At 56.5% G+C, this 12696-nt stretch overlaps 1 protein-coding gene across 3 annotated transcripts in view; it reads right to left on the reverse strand.

Annotated features, from left to right (window-relative positions):
• The window catches only part of SLC2A9 (solute carrier family 2 member 9), a 142500-nt gene that overhangs the window by 35801 nt on the left and 94003 nt on the right, over positions 1-12696 (reverse strand). For all 3 annotated transcript variants that reach the window (XM_051829847.3, XM_051829863.3, XM_051829853.3), the window contains 3 exons: positions 12045-12155; positions 3427-3528; positions 2668-2743 (listed from right to left, as the gene is read on the reverse strand). In XM_051829847.3, coding sequence (XP_051685807.3) covers positions 2668-2743; positions 3427-3528; positions 12045-12155 — 289 coding nt within the window. The remainder of the gene's footprint in view (positions 1-2667; positions 2744-3426; positions 3529-12044; positions 12156-12696) is intronic.

Genomic DNA, 12696 nt, shown 5'->3' on the forward strand with positions numbered 1-12696 from the left:
TGAGGAAACCATACTTGAGGCTGAACTTCCACTGAGTGGCCGGACGAGGAAAGCTTCATGGTCTTTTCTGAGCTGGGGCTGCCCTAGTTCATCCCAAGCCCCTGGGGAGTTCCTTCATTTTCAAATGGTCCCCGTGGTCCCCCCGGCTCTGACGTGGTCCCTGCCTTTGTGCCTCCGTTTACTGTGAAGCCCTGCTTGAGTTCACACCAAGCACTAGCTACGTGCCAACAACAGGACTGGGCATCCAGTACGTGATCAAAAATGCCAGTCATTACGAGGAATCGGGTTAGGGAGCTGGTGAGGTTTGGATGTGGTTTGCCCCCAGAGGCTGCTGGGCTCAAAGCCTGGTCCCCTACGCCATGGTATTAAAAACAGGTGGGGCCCCCAGGAGAAGCAAGGAGTTGATTACCCTCGCACAGGGACCACTGCTGGTCTCTTAGGCTGGGTTGGGTTGCCCAGGATGGGTCAGTTCCCACACGAGCAGGTGGCCATATAAGAACAAGGCTGTCCCTCCCCTGCCTCTCTCCGTCTCCTTGGCATGCTCTCTGCCACGTGATGCCATCTGCCATGTGGTGCTGCAGGCACCAATCCACCCTCAGTACCCCAGGTGCACTGGCATGCGTTGAGACCCCCAGACACCCGAGGCATGAATGGAGTCACCTCTTCATCTTCACAGGCTGCCCAGAAAACAGAGTAACATGGAGAGGTGTGAATGTGCTGTGGCGAGCTCAGAGTGCTGCAGTGATGTGAATCCGAGCATGGTCTTAAGGACCTGGGTTCAAATCCCGACGCCACCCTCCACCAGCTGCTTCATGTCTCATCTCGTCTCTGGCTTCAGATTCCTGTCTGGAAGATGGCCGTGGTTCATCCCAATGTACGAGACTGTTCTGAGAGTAGGACCAAGTATGTAACGTCCAGCTGCGTATCCACATCCGGGAGATGTGAAGGCAGGTTCCTGCCAGATGCTGCTGTGAGCAGAAACTGAGTGAGTGTGGCAAGCACCAGGCAAACAGCAGGATGGGGCCGGGGCAGCCCCAAGCCACCGCCTCTGGGTTTCACGAACCACTCTGGGGTTCTGCACCATCTCTGTGCACACCTTGGAGCTCTGTCTCTGACAGCGCCTGCCCCATACTTCTAAGGCCCCTGATCATGATCAAATCATCCATGAGTCCTGCTGGGAACCTTCCAGACCTCGGGCAGTGCTGGACTCTTGGGGAGACTGGTGTGCAAAGCTCAGGCCTGTGTCCAGCCTGGCCGTCTCACCTGTCTCAGCGTCACAGCAGGAGTGGGAGAGAGGCGTTACCTGGGTCGAGGCTCTTATGCCGCTCTCTCCACACTCCTTCCTCCTTCTGCCCATCAGAGGTGACTGATGGTGAGACCCGGGGCTGGCACAGCCCCTGCCCCAGCTACCAGGGTCACCAGCCATGGTTGGGTACCTGGGGGAAGTGAATTTCCTCTGACTTTTGGAGGTGTATTTGTTAGGCAGCCAGAAGGTCACTGACTGATACATGGCTGCTAAAGGATGACTTTTCCTAGCCAGTGGTTTTGGAACTGTTGGAGTTGGGAGATTCGGTTAAAAGTTAGGAGGCCATTTATATTTAATTAAAAAAAATTCAATGGAGAGAGAAGGAGGGAGGGAGAGAGGAGGGGGGCCCCAGCAGCCCCCTGCCTGCTTTTGTAAATGAAGCTTTACTGAAACACAGCCATACCTCCCATTCGCTCACATTCCCAGCACCACACAGAGGCGGCGAGCTGCAACCCACACTGCACGTGCTGTAAGGTGGGGGTATTTGCTGCCTGTCCCTTACAGCAAAGGCACACAGCTATGCAGGGAATAGACCAGCCAGCGAAAAGAAGTGAACAGGACGATGAGGGGAGCGCGTGTGTGTGTGTGCACCTGCTTTAGATTAAGGCCTCTCTGAGCAGGTCACCCTCTCTGACGCTCTGCCAGCATATAGCTGCATTCTGGAATGTCCCTGTTGCCATGCTAACTGGTCCCCAGGGTAGCACAGGGCCACACTGGGTGACATCACAAAGGCACTGATGTGACTGCTTCCCCCGGAGCTAGTGATGCAGGCACCTTGTGGGACCAAGCACATTGACTCCCAGAACCCACAGCCAGCCACAGTGGGTGCCCTTGGCTCCTCTTCCTGCTAACACGCAGCCTTGCTGCTGGCACCTTCGCCGCCCCCCCCCCCCCGCACTGTTCTGCCCATCTTCCCCGCAGGATGCACCCGATGCCGTCCCCTACCCTCCCATGGCCCAACCTGCATCGCACCGTACCACTCTGAGGTCACAGGGGGACACTCACTTTCCAGCCCCTCAAATGTGCTGGAAGCTGGAATCTGCTGGCCCATGAACATCAGACAGGCTTGCTCCACTTGTTGTGATAGAAGCTTCCTGCTGCTTTCATCACCGCAGACATCCAACCCGAATCAGCCACAATCATCCCCCCACGGAGAGGGCACCGGGCCATGCCAGAGCCTGCCCTGAACCCGGCTCCTCAGCCCCAGCTCGGCCCCTGCTGGATGCAGACATGGGCCCTGGGAACAGCAGGGCCTTCGATCTATGCCACCCTTGCCAGTCTGCAGACTGAGTCCCAAGAAGAGGACAGGACTTTCCCAATGACCGCACCCTGGCAGTGCAGGGAGGAAGACAGCGCCTTACCTGGCCCACTGCAGAAGGAAGCGATGACGGCCAGGACACACACAATGCTCAGGTAAGGGACCCAGGGGGCGCGGTCCTGCAAGAGAACAGCACAGGCGTGGGCAGGTGAGGAGGGAGCAGGCGTCCTGAGGGCCTGGCTCCCCGCCCAGCACCTTGTCTGCCCATCTGTGTGACCTTGCACAGGCCACTTCCCATCTCCGGTTCAGGGTTGGTTTCCCAGAACGTGGGGGAATAGTAACCTCTCTAAGAGCCTGGCCATTGCACCTGCTCACTTCATGCATGGGAGATGCAGGGTCACAGCTGAGCAGGGCTCAGTGTGGCCCTGGCAGGGGGAAGGGGTCCCCACGGGGAAGCAGAACCCACACTGATGGACAGTTTGGTCTGAAGCAGGTGTGATGAGCTCTTACAGGCACTGCACATGTTGTCATTGTGTAAAGCATAATGTGTTTGGTCCCCTGCCACTCCACAAGGCGTGACGGGGGCTGACCCACTGCATGAGGTGTGTCCGCAGGGGGAGACGGTCCCCTGCCTGCAGCGGGCTGGCTCAGCACTGGGTGTGGGAGGATCTTAGGGGAATCGAGGCAAACCCATCATCAAACCACCTCTCCTCTCAGCTCCAAGTGAGACCCCTTTGGGAGAGCCGCACTTCTAATGCCATTTGTGGATGGGACAAACCCCATGCACCAAAGGCCCCAGAGTGACGGAGCCGGAACCAGCACGGGCCCACCTTGTGCAGGGTGTGACAGGCCTGGCCCTCACCTGCAACGTCAGTGCGATGGTGAGGGTCCCAAAGAAGAGGGCCATGAGCCCAAAGCCACCGATGAGCAGGGGTCTCCGTCCCAGGCGCTCAATGACCAAGCCCTAGTGCAGGGGGCGAGAGAGGGTGAGAGAGAGAAAATACGCTTGTTATTCTAGCAATGAGCAAAAAGGAACAGCAATGGGGGTCACGGCTCAAGAGGGGCTTTGTGACTTTGACCCTGAGACAGCCCAGCCACTCTCTCCAAGGCCATGGTCAGAAAAGCAACCATCATTGTGGGAAAGAGGGCCAGGGGAAGCGATCCTTCTCGGGCACCTGCTGTGTGCCATGCATCCACCTTTCCTCCCCATCTTCCTTGGAAGGGTGGGCTCCTCCTCTGGGGGCTCTGGAAGGAGGAGCCGGAAGCATGTGGTCGCCACAGCCTTGTCCCCTCCTGCAAAGCCAGCCGGCCATGAAGGCAATTCTGCTGCACCTCCATGTCCTAGATTTCATGGGGGCAGGCGCCCCGGGCAGCTCGGGCAGGAGGGGATAGAGAAAGGTTCTGTGCTTTCTCTGGAGGGTCAGCTTCATGCTAGGATATGCAATGCCAGGAGACCTACTTGATGCAGCCCCTGAAGCAGTGTCTTCCAACTGCCGCTGACCTCATCTGGCTGGCCCCTGTGTCCACCCTCGGTTGGGCAAGGGCCCTTCATTGAACTCCTCACAAGGCTGAACACCCGGAACAATGGTGCTTGGGGCCAAGTGTCAGCATCTCTCACTTGGCAGGGGCATGAACTTGCCTTGGGTTCCACTTCCCAAAGCCCCAGGGCCTTTGTCTGTGACAAGAGAATCAGAATATGCTAGAGGACACCCCAGAGTGGGTGGCTGGTTAGCTAAGAGGCTGCACACAACACACACACACACACACACACCCCTGGAAATCTGATTCTGCCTGGTGCCTCCCCCACCACTTTACAAAGATAGGACACTGAGGACCAGAGAGGTGAAGTAACTCAGCAGACATCACACAGCAAGCAAGGGAGAGGGAGCCAGGAACTGAACTCAGGGCGTCTGCAGCACAGTCCATGGATTTCCTCAACTGGGCAATCAGCAAGACTCCTGGGAGGAGGCGACAGCAGGCAGAGACACACAATGAGCACAGGGGGCACCCAGAGGCGCGGGGACCGGCCCCAGCCCCGGCTCTGCCACGCAGGCTGCATGGCATCCAGGACAGGTGACTCAGCTTCTCCAGGCCCCTGGCTCCCCACCTGGAATGGGACTGATAGCACCAGCTTTGCAGGGTGCAGTGAGGTCTTCCTTGAGACATTAACATCTCCAAGCTGGACATGGGCAGAGCCGCCACCTCGTAGGAGCTCACTGTCCCACCTGGACGTCCGACTCCTGAATACCCTGCTCCCCTGCCCGCTCTCCTCACTTGAAGACCAGGGGCCTCCATCCTTGGTCCCCCAGCAGCTGGCGAATGCCTGGCAGACACGGGGCCAGCGTTTGCTGACAGAGTGAGGGTCCGCCTTTGCAAGGCAGATGCGAGGCTCACCCGTGGCAGAGCAAAATGGCGAGGACCGAAGGGGCAAAGGGACACAGCGTCACACAGCGAGAAGCCGGGAGGGAAGTCCAGCCCAGGGCAAGGCAGGGAGGAAGCAAAAACCAGCAGCTGGTGGAGAGAGCGAGAGCAAGCGAGCATGCGATGAGCCGGGTCCCACCGGCGGAGCTCGGATGCAGCAGCCAGGGCCAGGGCACCATGGACAGGGCAGCTGGACTCCAGTGGCAAGGGGACCCCTGGGGAGGTGATGGGAGGTCAAGATCAGAGGCCTGTGTGACTACGGTACTTGTCCAAGGCCACACAGAGCTGGCTGTTCTGGGGGAAAGGAAGTGGGGCAGGGGGGAAGGGACACAAGGACATTTTTTTGGAGTGACAGAAATGCTATCCTGATTACAGCTGTGCTGATCTGCTACATAAATCTGTCACACATACCGAACGGCCCCGTTAAGATGAGCACAGTTCATTCAGAGAAAACCAGGTCTCAGTGAAAGTGGTTTCCAAACTCCTATCCAGAACAAAAAAGCTTATCAATAAATACCATCCCACCAGGCGTCCCCTGCGGAGGGAGAGGCAGTGGGCCACCGGGTGGATGGCCGCTCCCTGGATGAGTCTCAGGCGTCCCCTGAGAGCATAACAAGGAGAACCATCAGTGCCCAGCTGGCACCAGTAACCTTCAGCGCCTGCTGTTCACCCTGAGCCAACGTCTGCACTAATAATGTCACCACCAGGTGAAGGGCCACATTCACTCTGAGCGCCTGCTACAGGTGCCCCTGGAGTGGAGGGAGGGAGGGAGGGAGGGAGGCTGCAGCCTGGTCAGTTTCCCGACCCGAGCAAGCATTTCCACCCTCCTCTCTCTTTCCAGGCTGCTTCCTCAGGGTCTCGCTGGACTAAGCTTATCGTCTGTAGATCAGGTGCTGCTTCCAGCTACACCGGCTTCCAGTTCCTGCTTCCCCCACAGACTTCAGGGGGATGAAAACCAGCCAGATCCGCACCTCACCCAGGGCACCCGAAATCCCGGCAACTCACGGTGTCAGATAATGGCTCTCAGCTGGTGTGTGTTTGGGGCACACTCTCCAGCACTGAAATTGTGGGTGGTGCACTTGGAGACACTTTAAAAAAAATCAGCTCTCAAGACCCTGCAGTCAGTAGGCGGCATCAGTGCATTTCAGCACAGCGGGCGTTAACCTCAGCGTAAGTTGAACATAGGTTGCTCTTGGTGTGACGACGTAATACGTATTAATCTGTGTGACAGCCCAATGTACTGATCGCGGGGTGACTGCGGCAGCACTCATCCTGGTTATTTCTGTAGGCATCTCAGCACCACGCCACTGCCTACTCTGACCCAACTCCCCCGAGATACAAATCCCACCGATTCCAGTTATGGGCAGTCTTCACTTCTAGTGCAGGTTTAACTTGGGCTGGGCCTCACCCTGTTAGCCACAAGATTGGCTAAAGGTCCTGGGATTGCAGCAAAGATACAGTTTACACGGTTCTGATACCTTACCAGTCAGGGTACGGGTGCCAGAGGAAGAATGAAGCCTGTGGCTTAGGGTACAGGGCTTAGCATCCTCACACATTTTCATTTTATTTGAAAGGCAGAAAGCCAGTGAAAGAGAGAGAGAGATCTCCCATCTGCTAATTCACACCCCCAGTGCTTGCAACAGCCTGGTCTGGAGCAGCCTGAAGACAGGAGCCCAGAACTCAGTGCAGGTCTCCCACGTGGGTGGCCAGGACCCAAGCACTTGAGCCAACTCAGCTGCCGCCCAGCGTGCGCATTAGCAGGAAGCCGGAATTGGGAGCAGAGCCAGGGCCTGAACCCAGACACTCTGATATGGGAGGCAGGTGCTGCGCCATACACCACCCCCAATCCGACCATGCCATGGGCTCTCTGGGAAGTGACGACACAGCAGGGCAGAGTCCCATGACTGAATCCGGGGGACTTCCTGAGGAGGGGGAGCTAATACACAGCCATGGAGACCGTGGGCTCCCTGTCTCTCACCACGGGATGCCCCGTGCCACCTCCAGACTCTGCCAGCCAGAAGACCGCCACGGAGGGGGCCCCCACAACCTTGCACCTCCTGAATTGTGAGCCCAAACAACACTCTTGTTTTATTTAATAAGGTAGCCTGCTCAGGAACTTAATTACAATAACAAGAGGCTGACCAACACACACACACTTAAAAGATTTTACATTGAAAAATAACCCTAGCAGGGTGTCCCCAGGAGTACAGGCACAGTGGTGGAAACAGCTGGAAATCTACAGCAGGAATGTGAACACCAAGGTGAGATCTGGCAGCAGATACGGGCCAGCACCCAGGTCCCCACATGGCTGTGCCCTGACTCTCACACTGGGGGGATGGAGAGGTCCCCCAGGAAGCTCCTGCCACACAGGATGTTTCAGTCTGATGCCTCTCTCCCCTCTCCCCTCTCCCCTCTCCTCTCTCTCGCTTTCAAATAGATAACAAATCTTTATAAAAACGCTCACTCAGTAGAAAGTCAATGCTGTCAAGAAAATCCATTTGGAAAACCAGGTGTTCTTGCAAGCCGGCAATTATTGATCACTGATGAGGGACAGTTGGAGTTCAAATTAATTGTAGGCCGAATGAACAAAAACGCCTGGTCCTTCTCAACGTTACTATGCTCCAGAGTCATTTTAATCGACTGCCAACATCTCAGCAAGAACTTAGAAGTCCTCTGGGATAGGCAACTGCCTTCCAGGCTTGGACAAAGCAGTACAGAAGATGCATCTGGAAACTCTGCTCATGGAAATGGGGCTGGGCCAGGGACCTGGCTCCTTCCGGGACGAAGGCACAGCCGCTGCATCCTCTGGGGTGTCAGTGAGCATCCTGTTAGCTTCCTGTCGCTGGGACAGCACCACAGTGTCGTCCACAACAGATCAGGCACCTGTATCTGGAACACCTGGGCCAGACATGTTTTAGATTTGGCGTGTTTTCCAGCTTTTGCATATGAGATGTTCTGGGGATGGGACCTGAATCTAATCATGAAATTCACTCCTGTTTCCCGTCCATCAGAAGCACACAGCCTGAAGGGGGTTTTCTGCGCCATCTTCAGCTCACGTTGACCCTGCGTTTTGACTGACACATCAGGTGTGGATGTCAGGTGTGGGATTCTCTGCTTGGGCTGCCCACGGAGTTTTCGAAGTTGGGGCTTTCCAGGTTTCAGATTTTCAGACCAGGGTGCTCACGTGTCTCAGAGTCTGGTTCCGAAGACAAGCAGATCTCGGGTGCACATCAGAGGATCAGCAGGGCAGCTTCCCCCTGGAGCCTGCGCGGTGTGTTCCCTGCTTTGCTCAGCTTCCTTGGCCGGTGGCTCCTTCTTCATCCTCGAAGCCAGCAACTGCATCACCCCTGCTCCTGCTTCTGCCATCACCTCCCCTCTCTGACTCTCCTGCCTTCCTCCTTCACTTATGAAGACCCTGGGGAGACCCTGAGCCCACCCAGACCTCCTGGTCTCAAGCTCCTTGGCACACCCACACCTGCAAAGTCCCTTTCTGCCACGCAACCTGACGCAACCACAGCTCCTGTGGACGTCTCAGCGATGTCCAGTGTTTTGCACACCACAGGTGAGCATGGTGAAGTCCACTTCACAGATGAGCAAATAAACCCAGAGATTGATTTGGCTGGTATCTGGTGGTAAACCCTGGCTGTGAGGATTTGAATTCCAAGTTGCCCAGACCTAAAGTGAACCAGCATAAGCTTCTGGCCCACGGCCCAATGGACGTCTCCTCTGCTGAGCTAACTCCTGCTGGCCCTGTAGTTCTTGGCTTCCTAGTGTCCTCTTCCAGGAGGCCCTCTGAGAGCCCTGGACAGGAGAGCTCGTCTCAGTACAACACATGCTAACTGTGTCTGCGTCTGGTTTCCTCTGGAGGCCATCACAACGTCACAGTGGCCTATAGCGCCATAGAGGTCTCCTTGGGTGTCTGTGGATGGATGAGCCAGGAGCAAGTGGCGGCCCCATGGAGCATCACCCTCCCCCCACCACAGGGCATCATGGGGCTCTAGGACACAGCCAGAGTTCAGCCACGGTCACAGCCTCCTCTATCAGACTGTGCTCCTGCAGGCAGGCATCATGGGAACAGCCTTCTGTGAGCCCAGCACAGGCTCAACAGGCGGCGTCAGGAGCAGCTGGTGAGAGCTCACCGGAGAGCACCACACTGCCCGACCATGGGCCACGCGACCGAGCTCCACCGTGGACTACGCCGGAAGGCGGCAGCAGGAGCACTCAGCAGAGGCCGTGTCCCCAGGTCCTGGGCTTGGCGAGGTCCCCTCCTCCTCTTCCAGGAAGCCACCATCACTTACCCTCTTCTGGAACCAGCACTTCCCAGGTAACCTTCACCAAGTACTGCTGGCTTTGAACGAAGCTGATGTGCCAGCCAGAGAGTGGAGGTCGCAAGCGGTGGTTTCTGGAGCCATGGAGACTGAGACGGGGCAGCACATCCCCAGCTGGGCTTGCTCCTCGCTCAGACAGGGCAGCTACTGCACTTCAGGAGTGAGGTGGGTGTGCTCTTCAGGGTCCTGGGGCAGGGGGCTGCCCACCTCCCAGCTCAGTCCCAACCGGCTGTGTGGCCCCACAGGAGTCACTTGGTCTGGTCTTGGATGCTCGGCAAGCGTCCCAGGGGACCCTGCTCTCTGCTTGGGGGTCAGCACAGCCCGGTTTACCAGGGCAGCTTGGGGAGCTGCCTGAGCCAGACAAGAGGAGCTGACGCCCTGAGTGCACATCAGGGCTCTGCCTGAACCTCTTAGCGTCCCCTCTTCTGCTTAATCTCAGCCCGGCCCTATGAGGCAGGACAGTGTCCTCACAGAAATGGGGAGACTGGGATCAGCGCTGTGGCACAGTGAGTTAAGCCACTGCCTGCGACCCCAGTATCCGATATGGGTGCTGGTTCAAGTCCTGGCTGCTCCACTTCCAATCCAGCTCCCTGCCAATGCACCTGAGAAAGCAGCAGAAGATGGCCCAAGGGCTTGGGTCCCTGTCATCCATGTGGGAGACCCAGATGGAGTTCTGGGCTCCTGGCTTTGGCTTGGCCCAGCCCTGGCTGTTGCAGTCATTTGGGGAAACCGAGTCACAGAGCTGTTGAATGACTCATTTGGTGTCATGTGGCTCAAAAGGACCAGAGCTAGGATCAGGGTCCAGGCCTACAGCTCTGTCACCCAGGTTCTGAGCAGAGAGACTCCCAAGCCCCACGCCCCAGACAGGGGCTAAGGAAACCTCCAGGCCCCTAATTTTTGGTCACTGACAGTTTTCAGTATCAGTGTTCACGAGTAGGCGGTGAGCTACACACATCTCATACGTGCAAGTGACTTCTGAAATGTTCATGGAACACATGGAGAAGACATTGCATGAATTTCCAAGGTTTTTGTCCATGGAAATAAACTTACCATTGAATTCCATTTTTCTTCCCACAAATTTTTTGCAGTGCCCGTATGAGGCATGCTTCAGTAAAAATTTTTCAGGGGCAGGTGCTGGGGCAGTGCTTACGACACTGGCTGGGTGCTCACATCCCGTTTGGAGGGCTTGGATCCCAGTCCCCGGCTCTGCTCTCCTCCAAATCCCAGCTTCCAGTGAAACCCCGGAAGGCAGCAGGTGATGGCGCAAGGTGGGTCCCTGCCACCCCTGTGGGAGAAGTGGACTGAGTTCTTGGCTCCCTGGCATTTGGGAAAATAAACCAGAGTGTGGGAGCACTCTTGCTGTCTGTCAGTGTTTCTCTGTTTCGGCTTATCATTCAGACAACAAATGGGAAAAACATTCTGACATAAGACTGTGTGATACACAGGGTAGGACCACCACTGTGTGAGCTCCAAACCCACGTCTACCCCGGAACACAGACAGGAGCGGGTGTGCCAAATTCCCTGGGAGAGGGTGGCTATGGGCCATTTCTCCTTTGCTACTATTTTCCTGCATTTTACAAATTTACCCTAACGAGCAGGTGATTTTTTTTCTAGTGAGAGTCTTTAACAGAAAACGAAACCCTGCACTTCCCCTCATCATTTTCATCCCAGACTGCCTGTGGCTTTTCCACTGATCAAAGTGAAAAATAATAAGAGCTGGGAGCAGTTTCTAACTCGAGACGGGGACTTTGTGAAACCCCCAGACTGTGAAACACAGAACTCGTCTCCTCTAGCAAAGAGGCCATGAGGTGAAAAGGAAGGAGCCCAGAGGCCACCCCTCTGCTTTGTGCCTTGTTTTTAAAGAGCATCCTGTTGGAATGACCCATCAAGGTACAGGAGCAAGCATTCTGTCGAGCGTGTCCTGGGGAGCCTCTGGGCTGTGCACCAGCATTAATCCCTTCTGTCTGGGTGTGTGGCTCAGGGAGCTGCTCCATCCAAATCAGATCCAGCACTCTGATGGGAGGCACCCCCCACCTCCGTGCCTTTGGACAAGAACCCCGCTGCACCACGTGAGCGCAGACCACACACCTGCAAGGCAGGGCAGACACAGCCCTTGCAGGAAGAGGGAAAGCAAAGCTCAGAGAAGCAGAGTGAACTGCTGAGCCTCACACAGCCCAGCCCACGTCCAATCTGGTCTCACTCTGAAACCTGGAGTGGTGAAGGCGTGGTCTTCCAGCTCACACACCTAATCAATTTTATCCTCCATGTCTGTCTACATCACTAGGACACCAGTGACTGCCTCGGGAGTCTCCCAGCTTCTCCCCCGCCCCGAGATGTTGAGCAGGAGTGATGAGCTCTACATGTCTCTATCAAAGTCGCTCCGCTCTCTGACCGACTGGAAGGCCCCTTCTCCTCCTCTTTGCCTTGCAAACACATGCGTGCTTGGGGGTGCAGAGATGACAGCTCACGGTTCTGAGAGATCAGGGAGTCACAGGGACTCTGAGGTCCTGGGGACGACGTGGCCCTTTCCCCTGGGGATTCCTTGTCTGGCCTCTGTGATGGGCGGGGCGCAAGGGAGGGAGCAGCAGCAAAGCGTGGAAAGGCACCTTCTCCAGAGGGGCAGGTGCCAGACCCCTCTGCGGGACAAGGAGTGTGTTCCTGTGAGGTGCTGGGGCTCTCCATGGTGCTGTCTGACCCCCAGCTTCCTGGGAGTCGCCCTCAGCGGACTTACAGAGAAGATGGCAGCCAGGGTCTCGATGCCGCCCGTGCTCAAGGTGACGTACGGGATCTTCTCTGCAGGGATTCCAGCTGCCCCAAAGATGCTGTTCGTGTAGAACCAGATCTGAAGCGGAAAGGAGGAGAGGTCAGGGAGAGGGCTTGGGTCTGACTTCTTCTCCTCCAGGTCTCGTGGCTCAGGGCTCTTGGTGGCCAGAGCACAAGGCCTGCATCACCCTTGCTTGCCCTTGGGACCTGGAGTGGCCCCTCCTGCAGGTGGCAGCTCTGGGACAGTGGCTGGTAGTGCTTCAATCCCTGGAGTTATCCCCACTTGTCCCATTGAGCCAAAGGAAGGTTCCAAGTCCCACGGCTCAAACCCTACAGCAGCCAGTGCCAATACCCAGCATAATCTGTGTTTGTCCTGTGGGATCTGGGCAAGATTCTCACCATCCTGCAGTGCTGGGACTATGACCCTCAGTACTAAATTCCCCAGAGTCACCCACATTTACCCCCATGAGACCTGAATTCCACAGGTCTAGTTCCATGAACACCAATGCATAATGATTGGAATAAAACACTCACTCAGTGGGGCTTGGGTGAGGGCCCCGTCACATCCCCCAGTGCTGGGACTGCAGCTATTGGTGCTACAAGTCCTGGTGTCACCTATG

This window comes from Oryctolagus cuniculus, chromosome 2, assembly GCF_051225735.1.
Source record: "Oryctolagus cuniculus isolate XC-2025 breed Fujian yellow rabbit chromosome 2, ASM5122573v1, whole genome shotgun sequence".
In the NCBI taxonomy this organism is placed as follows: Eukaryota; Metazoa; Chordata; class Mammalia; order Lagomorpha; family Leporidae; genus Oryctolagus; species Oryctolagus cuniculus.